The sequence below is a fragment of the Symphodus melops genome, assembly GCF_947650265.1.
Source record: "Symphodus melops genome assembly, chromosome: 5".
Lineage (NCBI taxonomy): Eukaryota > Metazoa > Chordata > Actinopteri > Labriformes > Labridae > Symphodus > Symphodus melops.
In genome coordinates this window covers 27037904-27065181 of record NC_136695.1, presented here as the reverse complement: position 1 = coordinate 27065181, position 27278 = coordinate 27037904, and the positions used below count along the sequence as shown (strand labels likewise).

General features: G+C 43.0%; 1 protein-coding gene across 4 annotated transcripts in view; it reads left to right on the top strand.

The window, feature by feature from the left end:
• LOC306823463 (lamin-A-like) overlaps nucleotides 1–27278 on the top strand; it is a 35280-nt gene extending 8002 nt beyond the window's left edge. For all 4 annotated transcript variants that reach the window (XM_079343014.1, XM_079343015.1, XM_079343013.1 and 1 more), the window contains 11 exons: nucleotides 17537–17693; nucleotides 18272–18397; nucleotides 19075–19242; nucleotides 19348–19473; nucleotides 19618–19838; nucleotides 20239–20569; nucleotides 22686–22793; nucleotides 23600–23719; nucleotides 23818–23877; nucleotides 23989–24162; nucleotides 25268–27278. In XM_079343014.1, the coding sequence (XP_079199140.1) occupies nucleotides 17537–17693; nucleotides 18272–18397; nucleotides 19075–19242; nucleotides 19348–19473; nucleotides 19618–19838; nucleotides 20239–20569; nucleotides 22686–22793; nucleotides 23600–23719; nucleotides 23818–23877; nucleotides 23989–24162; nucleotides 25268–25303 (1627 nt within the window). In that variant the 3' untranslated portion in view covers nucleotides 25304–27278. The remainder of the gene's footprint in view (nucleotides 1–17536; nucleotides 17694–18271; nucleotides 18398–19074; nucleotides 19243–19347; nucleotides 19474–19617; nucleotides 19839–20238; nucleotides 20570–22685; nucleotides 22794–23599; nucleotides 23720–23817; nucleotides 23878–23988; nucleotides 24163–25267) is intronic.

Below are 27278 nucleotides of genomic sequence, written 5' to 3'. Positions count from 1 at the left end.
TAGGTCGATAGTGTTTACCCTGTAAGTACACAACGGTTACTCTTTTGTACTGTTGCTATGGAAAACAGAGCCCACAACAAAGACTGAATAAGAATATATTACAAGTGACATGAATGATTATACATTTGTTTTTTATAGCACTCTTCTAAATATCCGACCTTTGACAAAAAACAATCAAATGTTTACGGTTCCATTTTTACATGAAGAAATATTCGTCAAGCTTGAGGGCCATCACATCGAATGAATCTTGAATTTAAGTTTTCCTCTTCATGTTAAGTTGTACTCGAAATATCTCAGAGCTGTAGTTAAAGCGGTGCTGCAATCAAAACAAGCGATCCTGCCGTTCCCGATGCTGTCACTTGGGTACAGCGGAGGTGGTGCTACACCCTCTCTTTGTACCAGGAATGCAGTGTGGCTCGTGGAGCCGTACCCGACGTTAGCGGAGTGGAAGACATTCCTGGTGGTTGAGTTTGTGTGACTTGTCAGTTAGACATCAGAGTTATGTCAATTGAAGGCCTCGGGGAGATGTGGAGAAGTGACACACCTCCAGCCAAACAGGCTCCACCTTATACACACACACACACACACACACACACACACACACACACACAGAATGACTGCTCTAATGACAGAGTGTGTTTAACACCACCTGTGCTGTTCCTCACATTAACACGTCGTTCTGTTACGACTTTAATGAGAAAGATAAGAGCGTTACTGAGTGGATGATATTCTCTTTAATCGCTTTACAAAAGACGTGCGTGCTATTATTATTATTATTATTATTATTATTATTATTATTATTATTATTATTATTATTGCTATTATCGGCTCTACAAAAGACGTTGTAACATCCGGTGTTTCCACGGCAACGATAAACATTCTGTTATGGCGGCTGCCTCGGCAAGACACGTCCCATTACAACTGTAAAATGAAGGATTTATTTGGGTTTGATAACTGTAGGAAATATGTGAGCTAACATAAGAAAAAAAAATGAACAGATTTAGTCGATTTTTATTGAATTTAGATGTTTTAACATAAACATGGTAATTCTACATATTGTACCTTTTATTGGTTGATCAAACGAGTCTGCTTTTACTCCGCAAGGCTCTTGAGATGGACACTGAACACAGGAGTAACATTTTTAACATCCCGTCTCTTTATTATAAACAAAACCAAAACGTCCCAATAGAAAAAAGTGTGTGTGTGTGTGTGTGTGTGTGTGTGTGTGTGTGTGTGTGTGTGTGCGTGTGCGCGTGCGGACATGTTAGCATCTCTTGAGGTGAGCACATATCCACCCTTGCCTGAGGTGTGATGTTGGCCGTCCGAGGGAGTTTTTTCATTGGCCGCTGAGGTGAAAGTACGGAGCGGCAGCACGTGGGGAACGTGTCAGCGACATGACAAAGGTTAACCCAGGGGAGGGTGAAAGAAAAGGAGGCCACTAAATTTAAAATACATTTGATAGCATGGAGGACCTCCGGTGGTTCTTTACAGACCGGAGAGGAGCAACTCGTCCTTTTCAAAAACACACCAGCTGAATTTGAACATATTTTCAGATGTCTGTACAGTACGAACACACATACTTTCACTTCGATCAGCACCATGGTATTTCTTTCACTGAGTCACAGTCGCTGTAAAGCATGTCCTTGGGAGTGAGTTCAGTGGGTGTGTTTCAGAGGTGTGTGTGTGTGTGTGTGTGTGTGTGTGTGTGTGCAGTAAGACCAATAAAAATCTACAAACTTTGCGGTTTACGTGCTTTATGATGTGGCTCGTTGTGAACTCTGCCGACGCGTGTTTGTGTGCTGACTTTCACTGAGCTCTCAGTGCTGACTTCTCCGTGTGTGTGGTTTGTAAATTTGCTCTGACGGTAGGTGGATGAGGATGTTGACTTTGTCGTGTGCTCTGGATAAAAGTGTTGAGAGGTCATCGATGAACAATCCTATTCTTCACTTGTACGACATCCCCCGTGTCAAAGTGCTTCTTTCTGTCCTCCAGCCACTTGGCAGGAAGAAGTAGCAGCGGCTCAGGCGGCGACATTGTTTTCAAAGGGAAGCAGATCTTTTGACGCACGTGTGGTGGGAGAGAATTCCTCAATCCAGCCTGCGCCGCCTCTATCTGCTCGACTTTCTCTGGCCTGTTTGCTGTTTGGTTGCCATGGTGCTCGGGGAATCTTGGCTCGGCCGTGTGACGGGGTGGTGACTCAGAGGTTTTTTTTTCTTTTTTTTTCTTCACTGTCTCTGGAATGAGGGTGACTGAGTGCTCGCTGTAACGGGAAGTCAGGCTCATTAATACACTCTGACGGGCTGCTCTGAGCGACCGCTGAGCTGAGCTTCAGGTGGCGACAGCAGCAGACGGGAGGGGAAACAAACACTGGACAGCGTCACCTCATAATATGTTGACCTTTTTTTTTTTTTTTGTGAGTGTCCTTGTTTATCCCCTCTCATGACTGACAGAGCACACAGCAGCAGGTGGAGCCATCTCTGCAGTTCAGTTTCCTGGACACACCTGTTTAGCCCAAAGGCACGACACTGCATCTCTACACACACACGCACACACACACACAATATACATAACTATTACAACAAACACATGCTGTCCTCCCCAGAGGCAAAACCTCAAGCTGCTGGGCCAGAATACCAACCTTTCTCCCTGCAGCTCTGTTTGACTTGTAAATAATTTAAAGCTGTAGACAAAAGCAGGTGTGGGTGGATTGAGGTGCTGTAAAATCAAGTCTAAAGCTCGAAACACAGGGAAAAGAAACGCGCCCCTGAGCTACAACAGGAGCTACAGAGCTGTGTTCACAGGTTTTGGCACCGCCTTGTTGTGCTCATCTTTCCTTTTATTCTGAAAATATATGTCTGTGTGGTGTCTCGTGCCCGGTCCCACCTCCTGCTGTGCTGCTGGCTGTGGAATTTGAGCCTAGCGTGGGAGAACTGGCACATCAGTTGTCACCGGCAAGACTCGTTCTCCAAATCCATTTTTTTAGCGCTCCACCCAGCCGGATGAGCAGGGTGTACTTTAGTGATGAAGACTGGATGCTGCATATCGCACAAGGCAAAAACTCCTATGTGGCCCACAGTGGTTTATTAATACACAGACAAAAAGAATCTACAGTGATAATTATAATTAATAATTAATAATCTCCCAGCTGCGTGAATCAAAGGTCACTTAGGCTTTTAAGGGAAGATTTAAAAGCACTTTTTGCTGCATCCTCACATTGAATGGACCTCATGATAAATCCAGGAGTAAAATCCCTGGTTAGAAATTAGAGTCAGTAAAGTTGCTGTTTATTGAATTCATAATTTCTAAGGATCACGATGCCTTCACACAGTGTTTTTTCAATGGAAAGCTTTCAGTTATAAAAAGATCAACTTTAACGTCTCCCTGTGTTCAAAGTCCGCCTGATAAGGATGACACTCGAGCGTACAGGTTCGTAAAAGAAACAGCCAAGCCCTTTTCTTCAGCTCTGCATGCAGAACGGCAGGGATTTGCCTCGTCTGACTTCGCCCCACCTGTTGGCTCAGCGCGGTTTAGGGTGTGGCAGCAGGTAGACGGAGCTCACAGACTTTCTACTGCGGCCAAAAAAAATGCATTAAAGAAACGGCGCTGTAGACGCAACGAGCAGAAAACATAAACTGAAATCAATACACAGACCTGGTTCTGCACGGTACATGCTCTTAAAGTGTGTTCATGTACTTGTATGCAATTTTGAAGCCAGCATTTATGACTATCAAAGAAAACAGCAGGAAGTCTCCTCCTCATAAAAGCATATCCATTTCTTTTGTTTATGAATATTTGTTCTCTGTAGCGTAGCAGGACATGTCAGTGTCTGCAGAGCTGAATTCAGTTTTTATACATTCTTATGATCGCCCAGATTTCTCTTTGATTCTTTTATTAGTGTCCCAGTGAACTTGATTCCCCTGCTCCTGCTGTTTTTTAATACTCTTTCTATAGTGACCTCAGAGCTGCGCAGGAGACGCTGACATTGACGTTACTAAGGAAACAGATCACACACGCTGAGCAACAAACACAGCGTGATAAACAAATGTTTGAATATCCAGCCAACCTGTCTCGTGTGAGTGAAAAGGGGAAGTCATACGAGAAGAGAAGGATGGAGAGAGGCTATAGAGAAGTGGTCTATTATTAGTCATAACTTGACTTTCAGTGAGTAAGTTTCTATATTTGACCGGAGGGAAACTTTATCCACGTAGCATGTTACGCATTAAAGTCGAGGAAACACTTAGTGCAGCTGTGTTACTACTGGGAGAGTTGTTATGGACAGCAACGAGGAATCATTTGAAGCGCTTGTTGAGATAAAATGTCGCCTTCAAACTGTTTTTTCCTAAAATGGAAACGAGCAAGCGCGCGATCCTGCTCTGATCACGCAGGCAAGCCTCTCCACTACTTTAGCTGTAAGTTAAAAGAGGAGCTCGGGTGGCAACGGTGCGTCACCATGCTGCCTTTTTTTTTTTTCTTTGTCTGCAGCTTGGAAAGTTCCCCTGACTGCACGGAGAGACATCGGTGTCTCTGAGAGTTTTATCAAATAAAAGCTATTTTAATCCTCTGCTAATCAGACAAAGTCATGTTTGTAACTCTCTCTAAATCCAAGGTGGCGTGCCATGACCAGTCCAAAACCTTGAGATTCAGTTCACTGTGTTCAAAGTCTGCACAATTTAAAAGCAGGGAATTCTTCTCCCGTTCTCTCAGACAGGAACCCGAGAATCACACAACCGGATCACACAAATCACTTCAGGCAAATTGGTGCAAAGTGCTTTCTTTGGATCCTGTCCAAGAGACGGAGTCCACTGAGTGATGTTTTGAACGTCCCAGGTCCTTCTCTGAGAGCAGCGACCTCCATCTGTGGAAAACTTGAAATAAGAATTTCCTTATATATTTTTTTCTCCCGATTAGGAGAGATTAACTAAAAAAAAAAGAGAGAATTGTTAAGCTGCAGGGTGATTTATTTCTTCAGAAGCTGCAGAGTAAATCAGACTTTGTTATACTGCCAACCTCTCAAAGACTGATTATGCAGACTTGCTCAAAAATGAATGACTGTAACATGCTTTTTGTAAGGTCAGCGTGATCACTGGGTTGGAAAATGAATCTCACCAGCTTTTGACGCTCCCGGTGTATCATTGTTTAAATGTCGAGAATATCGACTCTGGCAGCTTTTTCTGCAGATGACTCGCCCGTGAAAGTCTGACCGCTTCATTCAAAATGGACTGCATGCTGCCAGCAGCCATTAGCACCAAGCTCAGAGTAGCATTTATCTCTGAACTACAAGACTCATTCGACTAATAGATCTTTTTCACAACAGAAGATTTGACTGAGTGTGACGTGTTCCAGTCAAGAAAGGTTCCCATAAATTAGCTGTCCTGATGCTCCTGTTCGGCCTGTCAGGTTTTAATGTGGAGATTTAAAGGAAAATCTAAACCCCTCTCCCCTCGTCCTCCAGATCGTCGGCTTTATATTTAAAAAACGAGCTCAGCGTCACGAGTCTCGCTCCCCGAGGCCACGAACAACCAGCACAACCAGCATCCACCCCGAGCGGCCCGCTCCATGCAGCCACTGTTCATCTTTTTTCTCATGCTGTTTGATCACTTCTCCTCTGTTGTGCTGGCTGCCTCGGGGGGAAACCCTGTGCTCCCCTACGATGAGCTCAGCTTGTATTATGTGACAGCAGACAATTGCCTGTCACATCGAGTCACGCCGGGCCAGATGAGAGCGCTGAGAAGTGGCCGTGATTCAGGCTGTTATCCAGCAGGGATGCAAATTTGATCACTCTTTGTAAGCTGTTGAATTTCTTCTTGAAAGTAAGAAAAAAAAAGAAAAAAAAAAGAGTCCTTTCTCTTTCTTTCGTACACTTTGCATTTGAGAGCAATAGATAATTTATCCCTGAATTATCTTGATGGGACACATAAGCACATTTTAGAGCTTGTATTCTCCTTCTTTTTAAACTAAACTGGAACAGAATAATTAGGAGACAAACAGTAACACACTTTATCCTCCAGGAGACAAATTCTTAATGATGACTTTTACTGTGTTTATCTGTTAAGTGCTCTTAAAGGATAGTGTTGATTTTTATCTCTTTCTTTCAAAATAAAGCACATTAGAGGGGATGGTTTGAGACTCGGCCAAGTTTCCTCCCGAGTAAAACAGAACAGATCGTCGACTGATGGATCCAAATATTTAAGGAGAGTTTGTCTACAAAAACTGTTGGTTTTTTTTCCACTTTGAATATTTTGTGAAACGATGAAAAAGCCATTCACTCAGCCCGTGTTAAATCTTCAGGTATCTTACTTTGTTAACTTTAAAGATTAAATTAATAACAACAACAGAAGTCAGAAAAATGCAGCCGGTCCTCGTATATGCAAAGCTGAAGAAGCAGTAAGACTTTTTTGTTTTTAGAATAAGAAATGAACAACTCTCTTTAAAAAAAAAAAAGATTAGATTAGATGTGTGTCGATCTACTCGTCATGCCTGGAAAAGGTTCTTTTCTTCTTTCTCTAAACTAACCTTTATCTTCTGATGAGCTGACTTCTCATGTCACCGTGTGTTCAGCTTCAGCGCTCACAGGCTCTCTCTCTGATCTCTGCTTTTCTATTCACAGAACAGCAGAGCTGACAGTACAGGTGATCTTATAGATAATGCCAGTAGGTGCTGTAAGGCGCGTTAAGAGTGCGTCCTGCTGCTCGGGTGAACGGACTCCTCAGCAATGGACAACAGATGTGCTGGAGCTCTGCTGCATGGAGCCGTCTCTGCTGGGTTTATTGGTGTGCAAGTAATGAGAGAGTCGGTCTTGGACTTAGGCAGACCAGAACTGGGTACCGAGAGGCGGTTCTGGCAGGCTGCTGATGTGTGTGTGTGTGTGTGTGTGTGTGTGTGTGTTAGAGTGGAGTTTACAGAATAAGAGTTTCCATAGAGCCCTCAGCGCCCGCCAAGCCCTTGATGACTCACTCGCACATGGTCAGGGTAAATCACTCTAAGATGGTGGGACTCCACAAAGTCTCTTTCTCTCTCGTTCACTTGCTCTCTCTCTCTCTCTCTCTCTCTCTGTCTCTCTCTCTTGCTCGCCCGCTCTTTTTGCCCAGGGACCTTCCTATTGGGAAGCGGGGAAGGTGGGTGCACCATAACCTGAACCATTCCAGTTACACCATCTGGTCAGTTATGCAACAGTTGTTTGCTTCCCAGCTTCCAGCTCTGCAGAAGATAATTTAGGCTGAAATAAACGTACATTGAGCGGGTTGTTTGGAGCCGTGACGCCAGAGAATCGACGCGGGGCGATGAGTTCGTTTGGGAACTCTGTCAGTGTGCAAAATCAAGCGGAGACGACTCAGATGTTCGGCATTAACAATCACTGGTGTTTACAGGAAATGTGATGAGACGCGTTTACATCCTGATGTGGGGCCTCAGCTTTTGATTTTCATTGAACTCTAATAAGAGAGAGAGTGATTAGTACTGTTCAAATGTTATCACCGGAACCTTATCAGTGCGCTCCTGTATGTATGAATGTCTCTCACACAAACTCAGACACACTCAAGTCTTTGGAAACTGTTCTTTTTACTCGTTGCCAGATGGGTGTGGTGTGCCACAGAGAGCCGTACACACAGTGCCAGAGCAGACAATCACTGGAAGTCGGCACAGTGTTATTTCCAGAGTTTTAATCGCTCACCTGATGCACCTCTGTTCTGATTGTGTTTCTGTTTTTGAATCTATTTCCCTTTCCCGTTTGATGCGTCACATACAAACTGCCTTTTGCTCCATATAGTCGATGCCAGTCCATTTAGGTTTTTGCGTGAGAGCACCCAATCGTCAGGCTCGTCCCACAACCACAACTTGGTTCTGCTCCAAGCTTCAAATCCCTTTTTTTCCTCCCTCCTCCTCCATAAGCTAACAAAACCAGAAGAATGCCGACCAAAACTCATCAAACTCTCATAAACTCCACATGTGTTTCACTGTTTAGCTTAAAGCGAACAATAGGAGCATTTACAATGAGAGGGACTGAGTGCAGCTGGAGGTAGATGTGTTCCAGGCTGGGACACGATCTGTCCGTCCAGCACGGAGCACGAGTGAAGGTGGCGATGCGGCCTACAGATTTCTTGTTAATATGAAAGACATTAAAACTCCAGGATGTAATTTGAGAAACTATTCCAGGCAGAATGAGGAAAATAAACAACTGAAGTAGTGAAAGGAATGTGCAGCACCGCACGCTGTACGTGCAGAGGACTGATGCAGGTCGGACTCTGACTGAGAGTTTTGCGGCACCGCAGCTGAACGTACTTTCTAAACTTGTTTTAGTGCCTGCAGGCTGTGCGAGGTTGAAAAAATTTAATTGCAGATGGTTTATGTTTAACTGTCATTTTCTTTGTACTGCACACGTGGCGGTCTATAACGTGTCATCGAGGTCTTATAAGAACAATTAACTCACAGGGAACAGAGGAAGCATAGTAACAACAGTTCTGGGAAAAAAAAAAAAAGGAGAAACAAAAGACGCTGATTCTTTATCATCACAGATAATGTGATCGAGTGAAAAGCAGCTCATGAACGAACACCCAGACCACCAGCCTGTGACTCACTGCTGGATGAATCATCAGCTAATCACACAGGGAGGAACAAGGCTGGTTTCATTTACCCTTTGGTGTCTGTGGACACACACACACACACACACACACACACACTTTCTTTTCAAACGGGCATTATAATCAGGCGGAACAGCCTTCTCTTTCTTAACGCGTTGACTGACGCTCTGTTTGAGGAACTATATGAACAGATGCAAATGTTTGCAGCGTCGAATGGGACAAAGAGAGGACATGTATTTATTTTTTTAGCATGCAGTTTGTTTTGATGACAGTTTAAACAAAACCAGGAGTTTGACTTGAGAGGACCCTGCCGCTCCCCCCCCCCCCCCCCCCCCCCCACCCCCCCCGTGGTCGCCCCGTCAGACGTCTGCTCTCTGTAACCTATCAGACACGGTCGACATTTGCTCTGCTGTAAAAAGCAAACACACAGGGACTCTGTTCCCGTCGCCACATGTGGACGTGTGTGAGCGGCCTCTGGCAAAGACTGCTCTGTTGTCGATTTCTGGTGATTTATCACACACACACACACACACACACACACACACACACACACACACATCCACAAACACATCCACAAACACAAAATCCCTGTTGTCGTGTTGTGCATCCCTGAGGAGACACAGGAAGCAGTCATGTGCCAGCCTGTTATGTGTTTGTGACTGCGGGCCTTCTTGAGCGAGTTGCACAACACTCGTGGAAAAGAGGAGGCCCGAGTCTGTGCTGCTCCCATCGTGCTCACCTCCTCTCATGTGAATATTTTAATTTAGTCTCAATTCAGTTTAATTATATGTAAGGAGTCGTCTGCAGACTTTTAATGCATCTTTAATCTATAAATTAAAATATGTTGTCTTCATCTAGTTCACTGGAAATAAGTCTGAGATGAAGCAACTGTTTGTGTATCTGTTAATCATTGAAGTCTAAAAGACACTTTTCCCCTAAACACAACAATGACTCTTTTAATAAGTGTTATGATCCTGAATGATGGAGGAGCTGACACTCAGTCAAAGAGATCCTTTATTACGTTATTCAAAGTTCCCTTTCATAAATAATCATTGTTACTATTTTTATTTTACTGTTGCTTTTTTTAGGAAAGCTTTAAAAATACCCTGCAGTGTCACAGTGAAACACAGATTTTTAAAAAAAATGTTTCCAGTGACAACATAGTGAAGCTGTGTGCTCTCAAACAGTTTAATAATTTGTGAAAAGCGCAACGTGCCTCCAGACTCGGATAGTAAACCGCTCACTACCTCCTCACATTGTTTCATCCCTTGCAGGTATCTCTTTTGGCTGCGATTTTTTTCCGTTAATTTAACTTCATTCAAATGAAAATAATAAGTCGTAGCAAGAATTAGATAAGATGTGTTTTGTAATCTGCTGTTCTCATAGTATTGTTCTGCTTGTTGTTCTATTTCTGGCTCTGCTCTTAGTCTCCTTTTCCCTCCAGAGTTCTCCACATAAAGCAGCTTTGTGAATGTAAAGTCAACATGGTGACGATGGAAAAAAGGGAAAAGTCGGCGGTAATAAGACATGGGAACATTTTCGACAGTCTGGGGGGAATTCGGGAGAGCCCCCTGTTTTTTTTTTTTTCCTGTCCCGGGTGTTTGAGCAGTGAGTCATCGGGAAACCCCACCCACACGTGCCCACACATGCTTTCCAGACGGGGTGTGTGTGATTGTCCGTGTGTTTATGTAGCAACATACCATATGGATCAATGGACTCTGGTGCTGCATGTCAGAGGAAATCTTTGACGAGTACGACAGGAAGTGATGGAGGCGACGTATTGTGTGTGGAACTCGAACGGCCCCTCGCAGAGAATGGCTGCTTTAAACACACTAGCTGGAAAAAGCTTGCGGGTGAAGTGAATGAGACCGACCCCCTCCTTCTGTCTCCCCACAGCTTCAGCAGATGTGCCCATGTGCTAAGTGCTGAACCCCCCCCCCCCCCCCCCTGCTGCAGGGGGGCTGCCCGATGGTAAACAGCACATGGATGCAGCTGCAGTGGGCAGCGTGTGTCTCCACTCCCTGCACCTACTTTGCTTTTCAATGCAACTGTCTCATACTGCACCATGTTAGTGCACTTTATTCATGTGTTCAAACCTTTAGGGACGACAAGTGGTTTAGATTGTGTTGTCACTATCCTTGATACATTTTTGTTAAGTCCCTTTCACATCTGATTTTCATGTAGATAAACCGCAGGTGATGCCGTCAACATTTCCTTCCTCTGACAAAACTGTGAACGGTTGAAATTATCCGACTGATGGAAACGATGTTTCTGGAAATGTAGGTCAAATAAGTGAACACGTTACATCCTCTCAGGGATGTTCTCCTGGCAGCAGATCTCTCCAAAACAACACTGTCAAATGTCTCAGCCGGATTCAGTGCAGACGAGAGGCGATAGTGTTGACCCTCAGTACTGTGAGCGAGGATTTTTCCTGCGATAGTCGGAAAAAAACGGGCGGGGGGGGGGGGGGGGGGCGGAGGTTGCTGTGTCAGCACAAAGGTCAGAGAATGAAGCCGTACGATCTCAAGTGTTTTTAAATTTGGAAGAGTTATGAAGCGGCCATGAAACGTACTCGGCACACAAATTTCACTTTAGCGAGACCAACTGTCGTCAAAATCCAGAGTGAAGCGTTTAAAAATGATGCAAAGATATAATCTTACAATCACTCACAGAAATATAGGAAGCTTTTTAAATGGAGGTTTTGGTGAAGTTCTCACTGTGGACGAACTAAACGCTCCATTAGTGTCTCGTTGCTGCGGTCGTTTTCTTCCCATATCGTCCAGAAATGACAGGTTTGTGTGTTTAGGAAAGGCAGCACCCTGTCAGTGTTGTTGGGACATTTTGAGAAAAAAAAAAAACCCCTTCTGCAGCGTGTAGTAATGGCATACTAGCAGGCCTGATGAACAAGGCCTTGGTTGTCACGGTAACGGCATAGCAAAACAGGAGAGAGGGGGGGGGGTTGCTTTTTTCTCTCTTTCACTCCACGAGGCGGGGTTCGTTTCTCGTTACTGGGGTGGACAAAGATAGCTGTGAGTCATCCTTGAGGCTGGGAGCTGAGCCAACACATTCCTCCTCCTCCTCCTCAGATTTCTTGTCTCTATTATTCCCCCTCTTTCTCTTTTTTCTTTATTTTCTTTTTTCGCATTTCAAATTCACACTCCCCCACCAGCCTCTCATCTCCTCTCCTCTTCCTCTCAAACCCCCCCCCCATCTCACAATGTCTCCATCCAATAGCTCCCATTTTGTCTCTGAGCCTCAAAATATGTCACTTACTCTTTTGTAACGAAATGCCTTAAAAAGCTCTCACACTGCCGCTGGAGTGATGTGTAAACCTTTATTATTTTTCAGTAATATTCTTTGTTCGAGGCTGCAGACTTTAGAGCGTGGGCGGGATGAAGGCACGAGAAATTAAGACGAGGTCTACACAAAATAAAGCTTTCCGAAATGACTTTTAATTTCTTTCTTTGACGGAGAATTAAGCGTGCTGTGCGGTCAAGGTGTCACGGAGGTCCTCCACCATTCACCAGCTCAGCATCAACTCTGCCGCCTTGTTGTACTTGATGAAACAAGCTGCTGTTTGTCCACTTTATTTACCTAATTTCCCAAATGTAATCTGCAGTTGTTTGCTCCTCTGTTGGCTCTCAGCCATCCTCGGCACCACTTTTGTTAGCCTCATGCTGACTGTGTATTGTTTTGTAAATAATAAAAGTGTGATTTAAAAAAAAATAAAAAAAATAATAATAACTGCACTGTGACTCCACACGTGTTCAGGCAGGCTGGAGGCGTCACAGCTTTGACAGAGCACAATGTAAACATAAAGTCTGAGCATGTTTATGCTGGGGCGCTTTAATTAAATTTTTTATACGTGATTATATAAACGGGTAGTTCAGACCTCACACACACACACACACACACACACACACTGCACTGGATTATGTAAATAGCATATAAGGAGGGGGATGTGTGCAGGGTATGTAAATGGTAAACGGGCTGTAAGTGTGGCCACATATACGTTTTATAACACACTTTGTTAGCAATGATGTCATACAAACACAGACAGAAACACATCCAGTGCAAAGACGCTCTCAGCATAAACGGCAGCACACACACTTTATGGTCCAACACTCCCACACACTCGAACATGAACAAATTCACCCACACTACTTCAGAGAAACACACACACACACACACACTGACAGCGTTTTTTTTTTTAATGTCCCCTCGTTGTCTTTAGACGCCACACGCTGTTTTGAAGCAGACATCCAGGAACAGCATCCTGGAGATGCCAGAAGCAGAGATAACATGTTAAAGAAGAGCACAGAGCTGTCAATCATAAACTGTATGTACATAAAAAGAACGTGCATAAGAACTGACTCTGAAGCCAAAGTAACACTATAGAACAGTAATAATGATGAGCTGGTCTTTATGTTAGTAGTGTGACTTTGTTGTTCCTGGAGAGTTATTTGGAAGTAAATACTTCATCCCCTGGGAGAACTTCGATCGTTACTCTTACACAAAATAAAGCAGTAGAAATAAAGTAAATAGATAGCAATATTAGTCAAATGCATTATTATTATTATTAAAATAAGGAACCTAAATAAGAGATAAAACAACTGAAGAAAAGTCTGTGAATGTAGATAAAATATGGGGCTTATGATGGATTGCTTCTGGACTAATGAACTCTAAGCGCAAATAAAAAACAGAGAATTAAAGGAAAAGTAACTGTGTGTGTAAATGTGACACCCAAACACAATTTTTCACAGAGATAAAACAGATGTGTTTAGCTGTGTGGAAAAGCGCAGAGAGTAAATAAGAAAATCATCAACATCTACAGAGTACTGTATTAGCAGCGGGATGTCACAAGAGGATTGCACAGTATGTTTTCAGTATTGCACGTTCGATATGTGCTATCCCCAGCAGTCTCTGCTAAACTTTGATTCTGTTAATGAGCAGATGTTGGCACGCTAACGGGCTAAAGTGCGACGCTGAAGATTTTAAGCTAGCTTGCCAAATGCCTTATTATCAGTCATCGTTAAAAGTCTGAAGTTGGACTTGATCACTATGGCACCACTTAGTCTCAGTTCGACCTCAAAGAGCAGTGAGCTTCACCCTCTTCATTCTTTCCTGTCGACATTTTTTCTCTCTGGCAACGTTTCCCGCTGAGGCCTCTTCTACTGAAGGCGTGACCGTACAAGAAGTTTCAAACAAAAGAATTCTTCAAACTGTGACACAGCATGCCACTCTGAAGCACGGAGCCCTCTTTGTCTTGCCGTCATATTTGTGTATGAAGTGAACACAAATAGTCAAACACAAAACCCCACTTGCGTCCATTAATTCCCTGCAGGAGCCGATCCGCTGGGCCCATTAGCGCTAATGAACGTTAGCGTCGCCACACGAGCACTCGTCTGCCTCCAGAATCAGACCCGTTAAACTGTTACAGTGCAGAAAGTAATCGAAGTCAAATAGCTCTATTTCATTTATTGTATTCATCGGGGGACAGTGTGCAGTGACATCGATCATTTGTGCAAAGAAAGATGAAAAGATGATTGCAGCAGATTTCGTGAGTCGCTAATTTCCATCTGTAGTCAAAAAAACCATAAGTGATGCAAGACAAACAATAAAGCTCACGTGACAACACTATGGGGTCGATACCCAGCTCTTGCAGCGACATGTCTGATGTGTCCTTGGGCAAGGCATTTAACCCCGAGTCCTGCTGGTTCTAGATTCATTTAAAAGCGACCAAGATGCTAACAGGCCTACAGGTTCTTTATTTGATAAAAACCTAAGTATCCTCTGCTGAGAGAAAGTGCTTTGTATCAAACATGTATTTAAAGTGTCCACAGTCACCCAAACATGGATCCAGCTCAGTGTTGACAGGATGGTAGTTTGTGTTACTTCTTAGATTGTGAGGGAGGTTGATCCGTTCTTTGTTCTTCATATACGACTGAGGGAGGGCCAAGTTCTAAACAGTATTTAAAATTGTGTGTGCTCACCTCACCGGTGCAATTACTTTTTGACAACCCAAACATCCCTGTCTTTGTTTCAGTCTCATCGAGAAGACCTGTTTTTGTATTTTAAGGTTCATTTTTGGGCTCCGTAATATGTGAGCTAGCAGCGTTGTGGTGGATTTAAAAACAACAGCAGCAGTCTGGAAAGTGGGTTTTTATCACACCCACAGAGTTTCACAAGCCCGAGGGAACATGGCCCGACCAGCGGAGCTGAAATTCATTATCCTGTTAAAGTTAAAAAAAATAAAAAATAAAAACCTTTTTATAGTAGAAGACATGAATCATTTTACCCCTGTAATCTGTCGCTCATTTTGCCTGTTATGACACTTTGGATGGCTGACATGTTTGTAAGGGGCGACCGTGTTACTGTAGGTGCAAGAATTCAGGGAATGTTTGAAGGCGTTAACGTGGCGAGTGTGTGAGTTCTGACACCATAATCCCAGATACCTGCACACCTGGATTGTAAAAAGTTACATTCTTGTGTCTCTTGAGGAGTCAAAGTTATCTTTCTACATGAAAAGGTCTCCACACAAAAAATTAACATCACTCCGTTCAAGAGAACAGAATTACTCGACGAAGACAACTGGTTTAAATAGTTGAAGCCTGTTTTCTAAATATGAGTTGGTGCTTTACTGCACAAAACGGGAATGTTTGAACACCTGGTCGTTAAGAGTCCACGAAAGGTTGTTGTTAAACGACTTTAGATTTAGCAGGTACAACTAGCAGAAGAAGTATAGTGTCATACCATGAGGGTAACATGACATTGAGCAAGTGTGTGTAAAACTACTTCATGGTCTGTATGTTTTTAAAAATCGTATATTATCCTCATTTTTACCCGTTATGTCAGTCTGTGAAACCTTTAGTGCAGCCTTGTGTGACTAGCAAAACAAAATCCTTATTTATATCATACTCTTGTCGGAGAGAAAAAAAAAAAAAAAAGTTTAGCTGCTGTCTCTTAAATGCTCCGCCCACTTTCTTCTGATTGGCCAGCTTCCTAAAAGCCTTCCGGAGGGCAGAACGCTGCAGGGCTGCCGGGCTGCTCTCCAGCGCTGGTAGAAGAGAGCATTTCTAACTGCTTAGGTCGAGGCTTGAAGTTGTCTCGTAAAATACATGGCTTAATATCGGGGAAGTGTCAAGCTGTCTGGCGCCCTCTGCAGACTTATCCTGACACTACACCTGCATACGTTTCCCTCATGAGATGAATCTTTGCCCACGTTTTGTACAAGGCGTCCACAGCATGTGAGATTTAAAAAGGGGGATCAGCACAATAGGTCGACTTTCAGTCCTTCAAAGAGGCAGGATGTCCCTCCTCTTCTCTTACGTGCCTGCTTTTATGCCATGGTGCTTATTTGATGTGGATCCACTCAAACACTGAGCTGTCTCTTCTTGTTGAAACTGAACAATGAGTCGTCTGCCTTTTTGGGGGGGTTAATTACCCTTTCAGGCTCTCGAAGCTCGATCTAACATCTGTAAAGCATCACAGACATGTTTTCTCTGCTTTTAATTTCTGACTTTTTTTTTCCCCTGAACATTAAAGACTCGATTTATTTTTACTCTGTTTCCACTCTATTATACAGAGTAGTTCTGTTTCCGAGTGTGTCTTTTTGTCTTTAAAAGCAGAATTACATTTCCAAGCATCTCTGAAGCCCTGTTGGAGTCCATTGAATGTAGTAATAGGGATTGATTGCAGTATCATAAATCAAAAAAATTACATTTTAACTTCTTGTGAGGGTTGTGAAGGGAGTCATATTGTTAATGTGTTAATCATTATCCTGTCGTTGAGTAACTTTATTCTGCTGTGTCTGTAGCACAGTTAAACGTATCTTCACTCACTTCTTACAGTCTAACTGCTCGACTCTGAGGTCTGTGTAAGAGGCCTGGAAGCTATCTCCTCTGGCAGATGGCCGTTATTAGTGACAATGAAGACTGGCCCACAGGGCTTAATAGAATAACAGGGAGCCCATTTCCTCCCTTGCTGTTCATGAACCACCTTCACTGCGTACAGCCTCTCTCTCTCTCTCTCTCTCTCTCTCTCTCTCTCTCTCTCTCTCTCTTTCGCTCCTCTCTCTTCTTCTGCGGTGATTGAAAGTTTTTCCATGGCTGTGTCCAAGTGTGTATTTCTGAAACGGAACATTAAATTGGTTCCTGTAGCGATGTTAGAGAAGAGGCGGGGCGCACAAGCACGTGTGCGACAAACGTGCATTCCCTTAATTCAAAGCAGCTTCCCTTCAGAGTTTTATGGACTCTCATTCAGCAATGAAGGCTAATAACAGTACGCTGATGTTTAGTCACATCAACAGTGGACAACTGTGACTCTCTCACTGTACAATGGTGGTGTGTGTGTGTGTGTGTGTGTGTGTCGTCCAGCACCTCTCAAGTTTCAGCTGAAGCAGAAAAGAAGGAGCTGCTCTCAGAGAGACCTGATGCAAACTTAAACAAAATACATCTTAAAGGAGCAGACTACATAATGTCATATGAAAGTACTTTTAGTGTGCTAATCACATGTAAAATACAACTATTAAATGCTATGCTGCTATCTGTGTAGGGTAGTGTAGGGTGGCTAACCCTAACCCTAACCCTTTCAAACCAACAGGACAGTGTTTCAGAAAAAGGCAAAGAAATGCTTGCAGTCAGCAGGATCTTTATTTTATCTTATATTGCTTTAATGTGTTGGTTTTTCTTTTTTTTTTACATTTTGCAATCCACACTTTGCTGTTACTTCATGTAGCACCGTAATATAAATCAACAACTAAAAGCAGTCCTTAAAAGTATGAAATACACCAGTCGAGAAAAACCTCAAACAAGCTGCAAGACGGGGCAAAAAGTGAAACACACACAGAAATATGAGACAAAAATAGTGGGTGATCATGAAACGTACAAATAAAAAGAGAAAAGAAAGAAAGAAAACTAACCCGCACATCTCCTGTTCTTTTTTTTTTTTTTTTTTTACAGGAACAGTAAAAAGGAGGCTGACCTGGTCGCTGCTCTCGCCCGGCTCAGAGACCTGGAGGCCCTGCTCAACACTAAAGATGCTTCGCTTACCACCACCTTGGGGGAGAAGAGATCCCTGGAGGCTGAGCTCAAGGACCTCAAGGCCAACCTGGCCAAGGTAAAAAGCTTTTTTTTTTTTTTTTTTTCTTTTTTTTAACGGATGTGAGTGAGGTGGTTGTTTTGTGCAGAATGGGTCAACTTCATGGCTCAGGGCGAACAAAAAAAAAAGACGAAAATCTTAGAAATCCTGCTGACTGATATATTATACCGTCACTGATATCACAGGTTGACTTCCTTATAACACACCGCCATGATTAGAAAGGATCTGATCATAAGACTTGCATTGATTGTTATGGGGAGAATGTTTTGACTCGGTGGACTCTTCAGCAGTGATCGTCTGTAAACCCTCCAGGCAGTTGATTATGAATGAAGACAAGGTGTGGAGGCAGACCAGGTTGCATTGTCTGCTGCTTGTTTTATCAATGAATTTTACCTCGGGACTGACTCTGATTTAGCTATGGCCTTGCTCCACCTACTGGCCTCCTTTGAGTACTACAGGTTAATTCTCTGTAGTCATAATGGCTCTAACAATGCTGCTGATCACATCTTGAGTTGCCTTTGATTTGCTGTGTTTCTCTCACATGGCCTTCATTTAAAGAACGTCTCCTCTCCTCTCCCCTCTCTGCTCCCTCCCAGTTGGAAGGAAACTTAGCGGATGCCAAGAAGCAGCTGCAGGACGAGATGCTGAGAAGAGTGGATGCAGAGAACCGCCTGCAGACTCTGAGGGAGGAACTGGAGTTCCAGAAGAACATCCACGCTGAGGTTCTCACTCTTCACCTCAACCCCTCTGTGTTTTTTTTTTTTTATCGAGCTGTCGAAATCATCCGTCCTACTTTTCATCTTTTCCACAGGATATTGATTCTCTTCAAACAACCTGCCTGTTTGTTTTGCATTCCTGATGCAGATCTGACCCTCAGATGCACCTCTTTCTTTGCTTCTTTTATTTCATGTTTATTTTTTACATAAATGATAAGACACGACGCGAGAGTCAACATTTATGGATTGCAAACGTTTTGAATGTTCACACATTCTCCACAACACTGAAGCCTGACCAAAACTGACTTCAAACGTTTGTTTTCCAAACTTCAGCATCATGATCAGTGGCTGCTTTAAGGTCAACAGAGTCTGCTCTGTCTGCTCCAGCTCTGTTCTTCTAAACAAGTAATTACTGCACAGCAACAGACTGATCAATGCAATTTACTTTATTGACCAGAGCTGCTGCTCTACACGTGAAACTGTTTATAGAGTCTGAAAGAAATTAAACCAAACGCCACCTCAGCCTCGGGGGCTCGTTGTTGCTTAATAAAGTAATACATTGATTTAGAAAGTCAAATAAGCTTCTTAACAACACAAGTCAAAGTTAGACTAGACAAAGACATAATCAAGAAAAAGAGAGTGAACGCCAATGAGACTCAAAGTCCTTCCGTCTGTGTCTGCAGGAGCAACGGGAGTTCCAGTCCCGAAGGTCACGCACCGAGGTGGTGGACAGCGGACGAGCGCTGGACTTTGAGAGCAAGCTGGCCGAGGCCCTCGCTGATATGAGAGCTCAACATGAGGAGCAAGTCCGCATGTACAAGGAGGAGATCGAGAAGACCTACAACTCCAAGGTAGGTGCTGGATGCTGCAGGGGAAACAGCTCTCCGTCATTACAGTCGAACAAGTATTCCTTGATCTGTGTCAGCCGCTCACTGTCTCGTCTTTGTGTCCGTCAGTTGGAGAACGCCCGTCATTCAGCTGACAGGAACAACCACCTGATGGGAGCCGCTCATGAAGAGCTGCAGCAGACCCGGGTTCGAATCGAGGGCATGTCAGGCCAACTCAGCATGCTCCAGAAACAGGTTCACACACTCTCTCTGCTCGCTCTTTTGACTGATATTTGCATGAATTCTGCAGAACACAGACGGTGAATGAAGTGAAGCTCAGCAGTGTACAGCCTGCCTGACCGACGACTTCTGTGCGTGTCGTTGTTCACTTCAATTTAGCTCTCAGCAAGTGAATCCAAGGTGCGGGATCTGGAGGAAACTCTGGCGAGGGAGCGGGATTCGATGCGGCGGCGGATGGACGATAAAGAGCGGGAGATGGCTGAGATCCGAGCTCGGATGCTTCAGCAGTTGGAGGAGTACCAGGAGCTGCTGGACGTCAAACTGGCTCTGGATATGGAGATCAATGCTTACAGGAAGCTGCTGGAGGGAGAGGAGGAGAGGTGAGGTTGCAGCCACCTTCAGAAAAATTACTTTTTTTTTTTTTTTTTTTTTTTTTTTTAAGGTTGTGACAGGAAGGGAGTTCATACTCTCTACACCGACTTTCCCAATTCAACTGATCTGTGGCTGATTTAAAAAAAAATTAAAAAACAAAAATAGAGCTACTTACTGCTTTAAATCTCCATGACTGAAACATGAAATTTCAGTATACAGTGGCGGTTAGGACAAAAAATGTAAAATAAATAAATTAAAAGGAACAGAAGGAGTCAGGAGGAGGAGTTATCTTCTTTGTGTGTCAAACATAAGCTGAGTGAAAGAACAGTAAGAACACGCTGTTCATCATCCATGTGTGAATGTTTGAGTAAGATCTCCGTCTCTCTCTCTCTCCCCCGCTCTCCTCAGACTGCGTCTCTCACCCAGCCCTCCACCCACCAAGGTCACGGTGACGCGCACCTCAGGCTCCAGCCACAGCCACACCAGCCGCCTGCTCCAGTCTGCCGCCGTCGCTGCCACCACCGCCACCGCAGCCTCCAGCAGCCGCAACTCCTCCGGCACCGGCGGCGCCAAGAAGCGCCAACGCCTCAACGACAACGACAGCGAGACCTCCAGCATGGCGGGGGGCACCGTGACCAAGACTCGCATCAGTCAGCAGGCCTCAGCCTCGGGCCGCATCACGGTGGACCACGTGGACCTGGACGGCAAGTTCATCCGTCTCAGCAACAAGGCTGACGAGGTGAGTGACTCCTGACTTTAAGTTAGCGCTTTAGCATTTCAACTGCAACACGGTGAAATGGAGTAGAAACTACACAGATGGAGTCGTACTGGCAACCTCTGACGTTCCCTTTTTTATGGATACAAACACAACTTTTCATCCCTTCAGCACGCAGCTCGTTTAATACAGATTTACTGTGTTGAAGATATAAAAGCTAACTTTATTTACAAGTTCAAACAAGCGATGATTTTTGCTTGCTGTTGGTTTTAATCAGCGAGCTGTGATCATCTGTTGCTTCAGTCTGCACAGTTTACATTCATCCTATTTTTCTTGTAGGCTGAATTTTCATCTTTGATTTTTGTGTTAAGGGCAAATTCACTTGTGATGTGTTCTTAAAAACGAAACAAATGCGTGCGTTAGTGCTCCACATCAAACATTACTGAACAGAGAGACGACGGCGAGACAGAAAAACACAAAGAGGTGCAGAAATGTAAGTTACACTCGGACTACAAACTTTCATTCAAATCAATATGGAAGACAAACCGGGTCAAGCGTGGTCACAGGCGGAGGCCACGGAGTCGTGTCTGAAAACAGGTCTATAAAGACGCGAGAGATTCTGCTGCCGTTTTTAGATTCTCTGAGACGATTCCTGAGTCTTGAAGTTACAGAGATGGACCCGGATCCAAAGTGTTCGAGGTGAACGTGGGGCGTTCACAGACCTTGTGCTGAGGATCTGAGCGGGCGAGCTGTGCTGTACTGTGTGATGTAGCACTTCTGTAACGTATGTCAGGGCGAGACTCTGCAGGGCTTAAACCTCTAATCAAAGGTTCTCTTCAAACTCTTTGCACATTCAAATTATGGATCAGATCTTCTCACCTGCTGTTGATGAGAACCAACTATAAAATCAGTTTAGAAACTTCTGAAATGAGTCCATAACGTGCATTTAAAGGCTTTTTGAGTGTACTCGTTCCAGTCACAGTTTTTCTTAAAATATCATCGACCTGCCGGGGACTGCAGCTAGAACTGAGCCTGCGTGGCTAAATGTGGCACATTTACATGTGTGACTTTGTTGCTCTTTTAAATTAATGTGTGTTGTCCCTTTTTAAATAAGGAAATCACAAATCACAGGACTTTAATAGACTCCTGATTTGTTTTTTTTTTGTCACTATCCCCGTTATTTTTCAGAATCTGTTTTTACATATACAAGGAATTTATCTTGGATTTATATTACGGAGCCTTTTCTTCAGCTCCCTCTCTGGAAATGAACCCTGTTTTCCCAGTTAACTGAAGACACCCTGCTGGGAACATTAATGACCATTGACGCGTCCAGCGATCTGCTTGAGGTTATCGACTTTCATTCTCTTCACTGCTCTACTCTGTATTGAAACGCACATAAAGAAATCTGCTGCACCCATGAGGTGTAATCTATAATTCTATATGAAAACCCGTGCGTGGACTTGCACATGCATTGTGTTTCTGTGCGAGTGGATGTGAGTGTAAGAGAGAGAAATGGGACAGACGAGATGAAGTGCTAATAAAATGTGTAAACTGAAAAACACACTCACACACACAAATCAGTTTCATCGAACCCACTGCTAACTTTCACTGACTTTCACATAAAAACAAAGAGACCTTTGAGTCGAATACATTTACCTGTACTGTTTGCCTTCACTAGCCTCAACAGTGCCCCCTAGTTGTAACTCTGAAAATGGCATGCATTTGCTTCATTTTTAAAAAAGACATGGCGCCATCTTGTGGAATAAAGTAAAAATAAGATTGTTTGGATCCTTGGATTCCCCCCCCCCAACATCTCTTTCAAATGACATGCTACAGATAGATATTAGCATCAGCTGTAGATAAACAAGAGGAGAATATCCTTTAAATTAAACAAACATCCTAAGTGAGTTGTTGTTGTTTTTTTTTTGCCTGTTTCACTTTGCTTGTAATCTCAACGACATTGGAAATGAGGGAAACCTCGCTGTTCTTTCCAGAATAAAGAAAGGTTACAAATAAAAAAAAGTTACAAACATGTCTAAGAATCTTTTGATAAATTCAATGGAGAGCGGTGCTAAGATGCTCTTTAACACTTGGACTTCACACACTGAAAAGTTTCTATTGTTTCTTCTTCTTTTTAAAGGACCAGGTTCTGAGTAATTGGCAGGTGAAGAGGCAGGTTGGAAGTTCGACCCCCGTCGTCTTCAAGTTTCCCCACAAGTTCACTCTGAAGGCTGGAGGAAGTGTCACTGTAAGTTTACACCACGAGCAAGACGAGTCTCTGTCGATATTTCATGTTAGCCTGTGCTGGAGAGAAGGAGAGAGAACTTTTTTTTTCTTACCAGTGAAGGTGTCATGAAGCAATATTTTGATAAGATCATAAATCATCACAAATGTCTTCATAGATATTACACTGATCAAATGTGGTGCTGCACAAATGAATGCCTCCAAGATGTATTATGAGAAGGAAATGTGAACACACATCATGAAGAAAAAACTGAAGACGAGCGTTAGGACTCTCTGCAGACCCCTTTTTAAAACCTCCATTTGATAATGTGGCAGTATTTTTTTAATAGTATTCGAGTTATTGAAATCAACTTAAAAAGCTACTTTTAAGAATGGATTTTATTGCAAAAAAAATGTTTGTGATGGAATCAGAATCCTGCAAGATCTCTGGTTCAACCCATCAAGAGCTACTTTAAGCGGAGGCTAACAATTTACATTTTTTACCAACAAGGTTCCAGGTACTCCGACTTTGAGCAGCTCTCACGGGGTTTCCTACAGGAGTCTTTAGAGAATAGAAGACACCTTTTATAAACACATTTGTGAAAGAATTTCTTGGTGAGGAATATATTTCCAGATTGGCCAAATATCTGATTGAATTCCCTCACAATAAGGCTTTACTGCAGGCCTTACTGCTCCATTCAGATTTGAGAATGAAGGCTTGAGGTGTGAAGATCTGACCTGAGTCATGCAGGAACTAAAATGAAATCCGATTGAGTGTGAAAACAGTCGAACTTGTGTTCATGGACTCTCTTGTTTCTTTGACGTACACAGATCTGGGCTGCTTCTGGTGGTGGAACCCACAACCCCCCCACTGACCTGGTGTGGAAGAGCCAGGACTCCTGGGGAACCGGGGACCTCCTGCAGACCATTCTGATCAGCGCCAATGGAGAGGTGTGACCCCTCATGCGTCTGTTTGACCTCGTTTGACCTTTCTGCTTCTTTGAAAAACAATTGCTTCATTCATTCGTCTTTTTTTTTTTGTTCACCAGGAAATGGCCATGAGGAAGGTGACTCGCACCCTGGTCTACGATGATGATGAAGATGACATGGTAAACTTTTCCTAAATAATCCAACAATACTTAAAATAATAACTCGCAGCTCTAAGCTCACTGCAGCTGCAGCGTTCAGCTTCTCAAACTGTTGTGTGTCGCCCCCTGCAGGGAGCTCACAGCACGAGCGGTGCAGATAATGAGTACAACCTGCGGAGCCGCACGGTGATCTGTGGCTCGTGCGGGCAGCCGTCGGGCCGTGAGGGAGGTTCTTGCGGTAGTGGCGGTCTATCTGAAGGCCTCGGAGGACATTCCTTTTTCATGAGCAACAATGAGCGCAGAAAGGTACCGTTCAAAATGTTTCTGTTTTCTCTTTGTGATTTTATGGCTGATTGAATATCTATGTGAGATTTATTTGACGAATGAACTCTAAAACAGGAAATATGGAATCTTTTTAATTTGTATTTAATCACAAATAAGAAACATTTAAAGGAGAAATGAAAAAAAAAACAAGGAAGACGTCACGTCGTCAAAAACGTGTGTGTATAAAAAGTTCTGGATCTCACCTCGGCTGTAGACCAGTGTTTTTTTAAAGGTGTTCGATTTTATTCTCGAATTTATGCGGCTGACAGGCTGTTGGGATGTTTTTTGAGTGATCGTTGTTTTCTTCTTTTTTTTCCACTGTTATGAGTCAGAAATGACTTTCAGGAAACCTTTGAGGAGTTAATGATTTTGAGCATTTAAAAAAAGAGTTTCAAAAACAAAATGTGTTTTTTTTTTTTGTTTTGTTTTGTTTAATAAATGAACTCTCCAAAGAATCAGTAAAAAAGCTGCATAGTCGTTATACAAAGAAAATGGAGTCATCATTTATTTGATTGAAATTCTCTGAAAACACAATGAGTGAGAATCCTCATTTCCTCTGGTACCGAGGTGCATCAAGAGCAAAAATAAAACAGGAACTGCATGTAGTTAAAAGGCAAAAAAAATGAAAATAGAGTGAGAACAATTAAAATGATAAAAGCAAAAACAGATAATATCAGTTAAATCAGAAATGAAAACGTGGAATAGTTCCAGTGTTTTTAATGGGTTTGAAGCCATTTCCAAGTATTGGGTGCGTTGTAACTAAAAGCTGACCTTCCTCACTCTGTGGATCGTAGGAACCTGCAGGATTGTTTTGTGGTGACCGTCATCAGAACCGAGCACAGTGGAAAGATACAGAGAGAGTTTATTTCAAAGGGCTTGGTAAATAAATAAATACTGTCACTACAATGAGAGTGAAGCTTAAAAACAGTGTTATTTTCGTGATCATGGTTGAATAGTTAACGCGAAGAACAGCCCACCTGTGTGTGTGTGTGTGTGTGTGCGTGTGTGTGTGTGTAACACACTCATCCGTCAGTGTGACTGTTTGATATCCTCGTCTAACCCGTCGCTGTGTCACTTTGTGTTTCAGGCCGGTGTGAGGCCCGAGAACTGCTCCGTCATGTGAAAACCAGACGCCACCACCTCACCTGAAGCCACCTCCTCCTGTCGCCCTCAAAGGAGAATAGTTTTCTACACTTAGGATGTTTCCTCTTTATTTTTTTATATGATCTCGTCTTTTTTTTTTGTTGTACTCTGATTAAAACGAGGGTTCAGTTTGCTTCGAGGTTTCGGGGAAATGGGCAAAGAATTTTCATATTCAGCTTTTTATATAATCAAGTTATGTTATTGCATGTGTGCCATGCTAACGCTTGTTGCTGTATCCTGCTCCTCTTGCACTCTCTCTCTCTCTCTCTCTCTCTCTGTCACACACATACACGCACACAAAGAGCTCCATTGACCAGTGCTTGCGCTTCGATCCGAGCCAGGGTTTCATGTTTAATGGCCAGGCTGTCAACACTCAACACGCACAGCTAGTGAACCCTGTCCGGCCTCTGCAGACGCACAGGCGACACAAGAATGAGCCCGGTGGGGTTTGTTCAGCAGGTTTATCGAAACAGATCAAATCTGAACTCAAAATGATGTTTACAGTGGACATTTACTGTCCTTTGTTGTTGAATCGTATCGTGCTGTTCTGAAATGCTACGAAGAAAAAAAAAAGATTCGATTCTGTTTTTTGGGGGGTTTTTTGTTGTTGTTTTTTTTGACGAAAACTTGAGTAGGAAATGTCTGAAGCAAACCAAAGTTCTGTAAACTCAGGGTCCTCTGCAGAGGGAGACACACATGTTATATCTTAATGACTTTAGGCTGTTGGACAGAAAGTTATTAATTGAGATGAATATTTTTGTAATGACGGAGAAATGTATTTGAACGTCTGTAGAAACGAGGAATAGTTCTTCTTTGTCGGATAAGTTGAAAAAAAGACGAGTCTCATGTGTGTCTAAGAATATTTAAATATGTCGACTTGTTTGTTTTTCTTTTTGCAAAATTCCAAAGATGTTTAGTTATGATGAGAGGAAACTGTGGATTTGTATTTTTTAGGGAAATATCAGGAATCAGTACTGAGTAATTTGGTGCCATAAATAGAGTATATTTATAGGATTTCTCAGCTCGTTCAGACGTACTAACACTTTTCTTACGGAGATGCTGCAGTAGATTTTCCACATGTTTTTTCACAGACATAAAGTGCCTTTTCAAGGGGAGGGAGGGGGGGATGCATGTGACGTTCATCAGTCTTGTGACTGTCAGCTGTCCTCTGGTTTGCGTTGCTCCTAAGAACTGGTCATAAGGGCTTTTATTATTTCTCCTCTCTTTTAAGCTCAGTGGCTTAAAAACAAAAATCCCCTGGCATGATTTTGGGGTCTGAGTAGGATTGTGGGGTTTGTATTCTTTTGTGACTTTGGCTTCATGCGCTGCTTTTATCAAGGGCTTTACCAATTATGCACAGCAGGTAGATGTGTACTGTAGTCTGGCAGCTTAACTCATTTATTCTCCAGAGAAAAGCATATCAAAGCATTTATGGAACATACTTGATGGCTCTTGTTGGTATTTTGTTCTCTTTCAGTTTTTGTATTTCTGCCTAGTGAGATTATTTAGAGCCTTAAAGAGATGTCCAAGTTTGACACTGCAAATCCCCTAAAGTGCCTTAAAAGACCATGACAATCGCTAGAGGTTTAGTCTGTGACGCTGATTTATAACACATTTAAACAACCTGTTTATCACATCTCGTTCATGTAAGGTCATGAGATTTATTAGCAATTATGATATGTAACTGTTGTGAAATCCTGATGAAGTGGATCTAGCGGGGGTCCTGGAGGTTCTTCAAAGGAGCGGAGGATTTGAATTGTTAACAGAAAAAGGATTTCTTATTGTACTACTTTGGTGCCAAAGTTGTAATTTCCTTGAAGATGGATTTGTTTTTGTTTCTATTCTCAGAATCGTGTCAGAGTGATAGAAAAGCAATGCCTTCAAGTCGATGTCATGAATTATTCCTGTTTCCTTTTCTCAAACAACGATGAGTAAAAACTTCCTTTTTTTTCCCA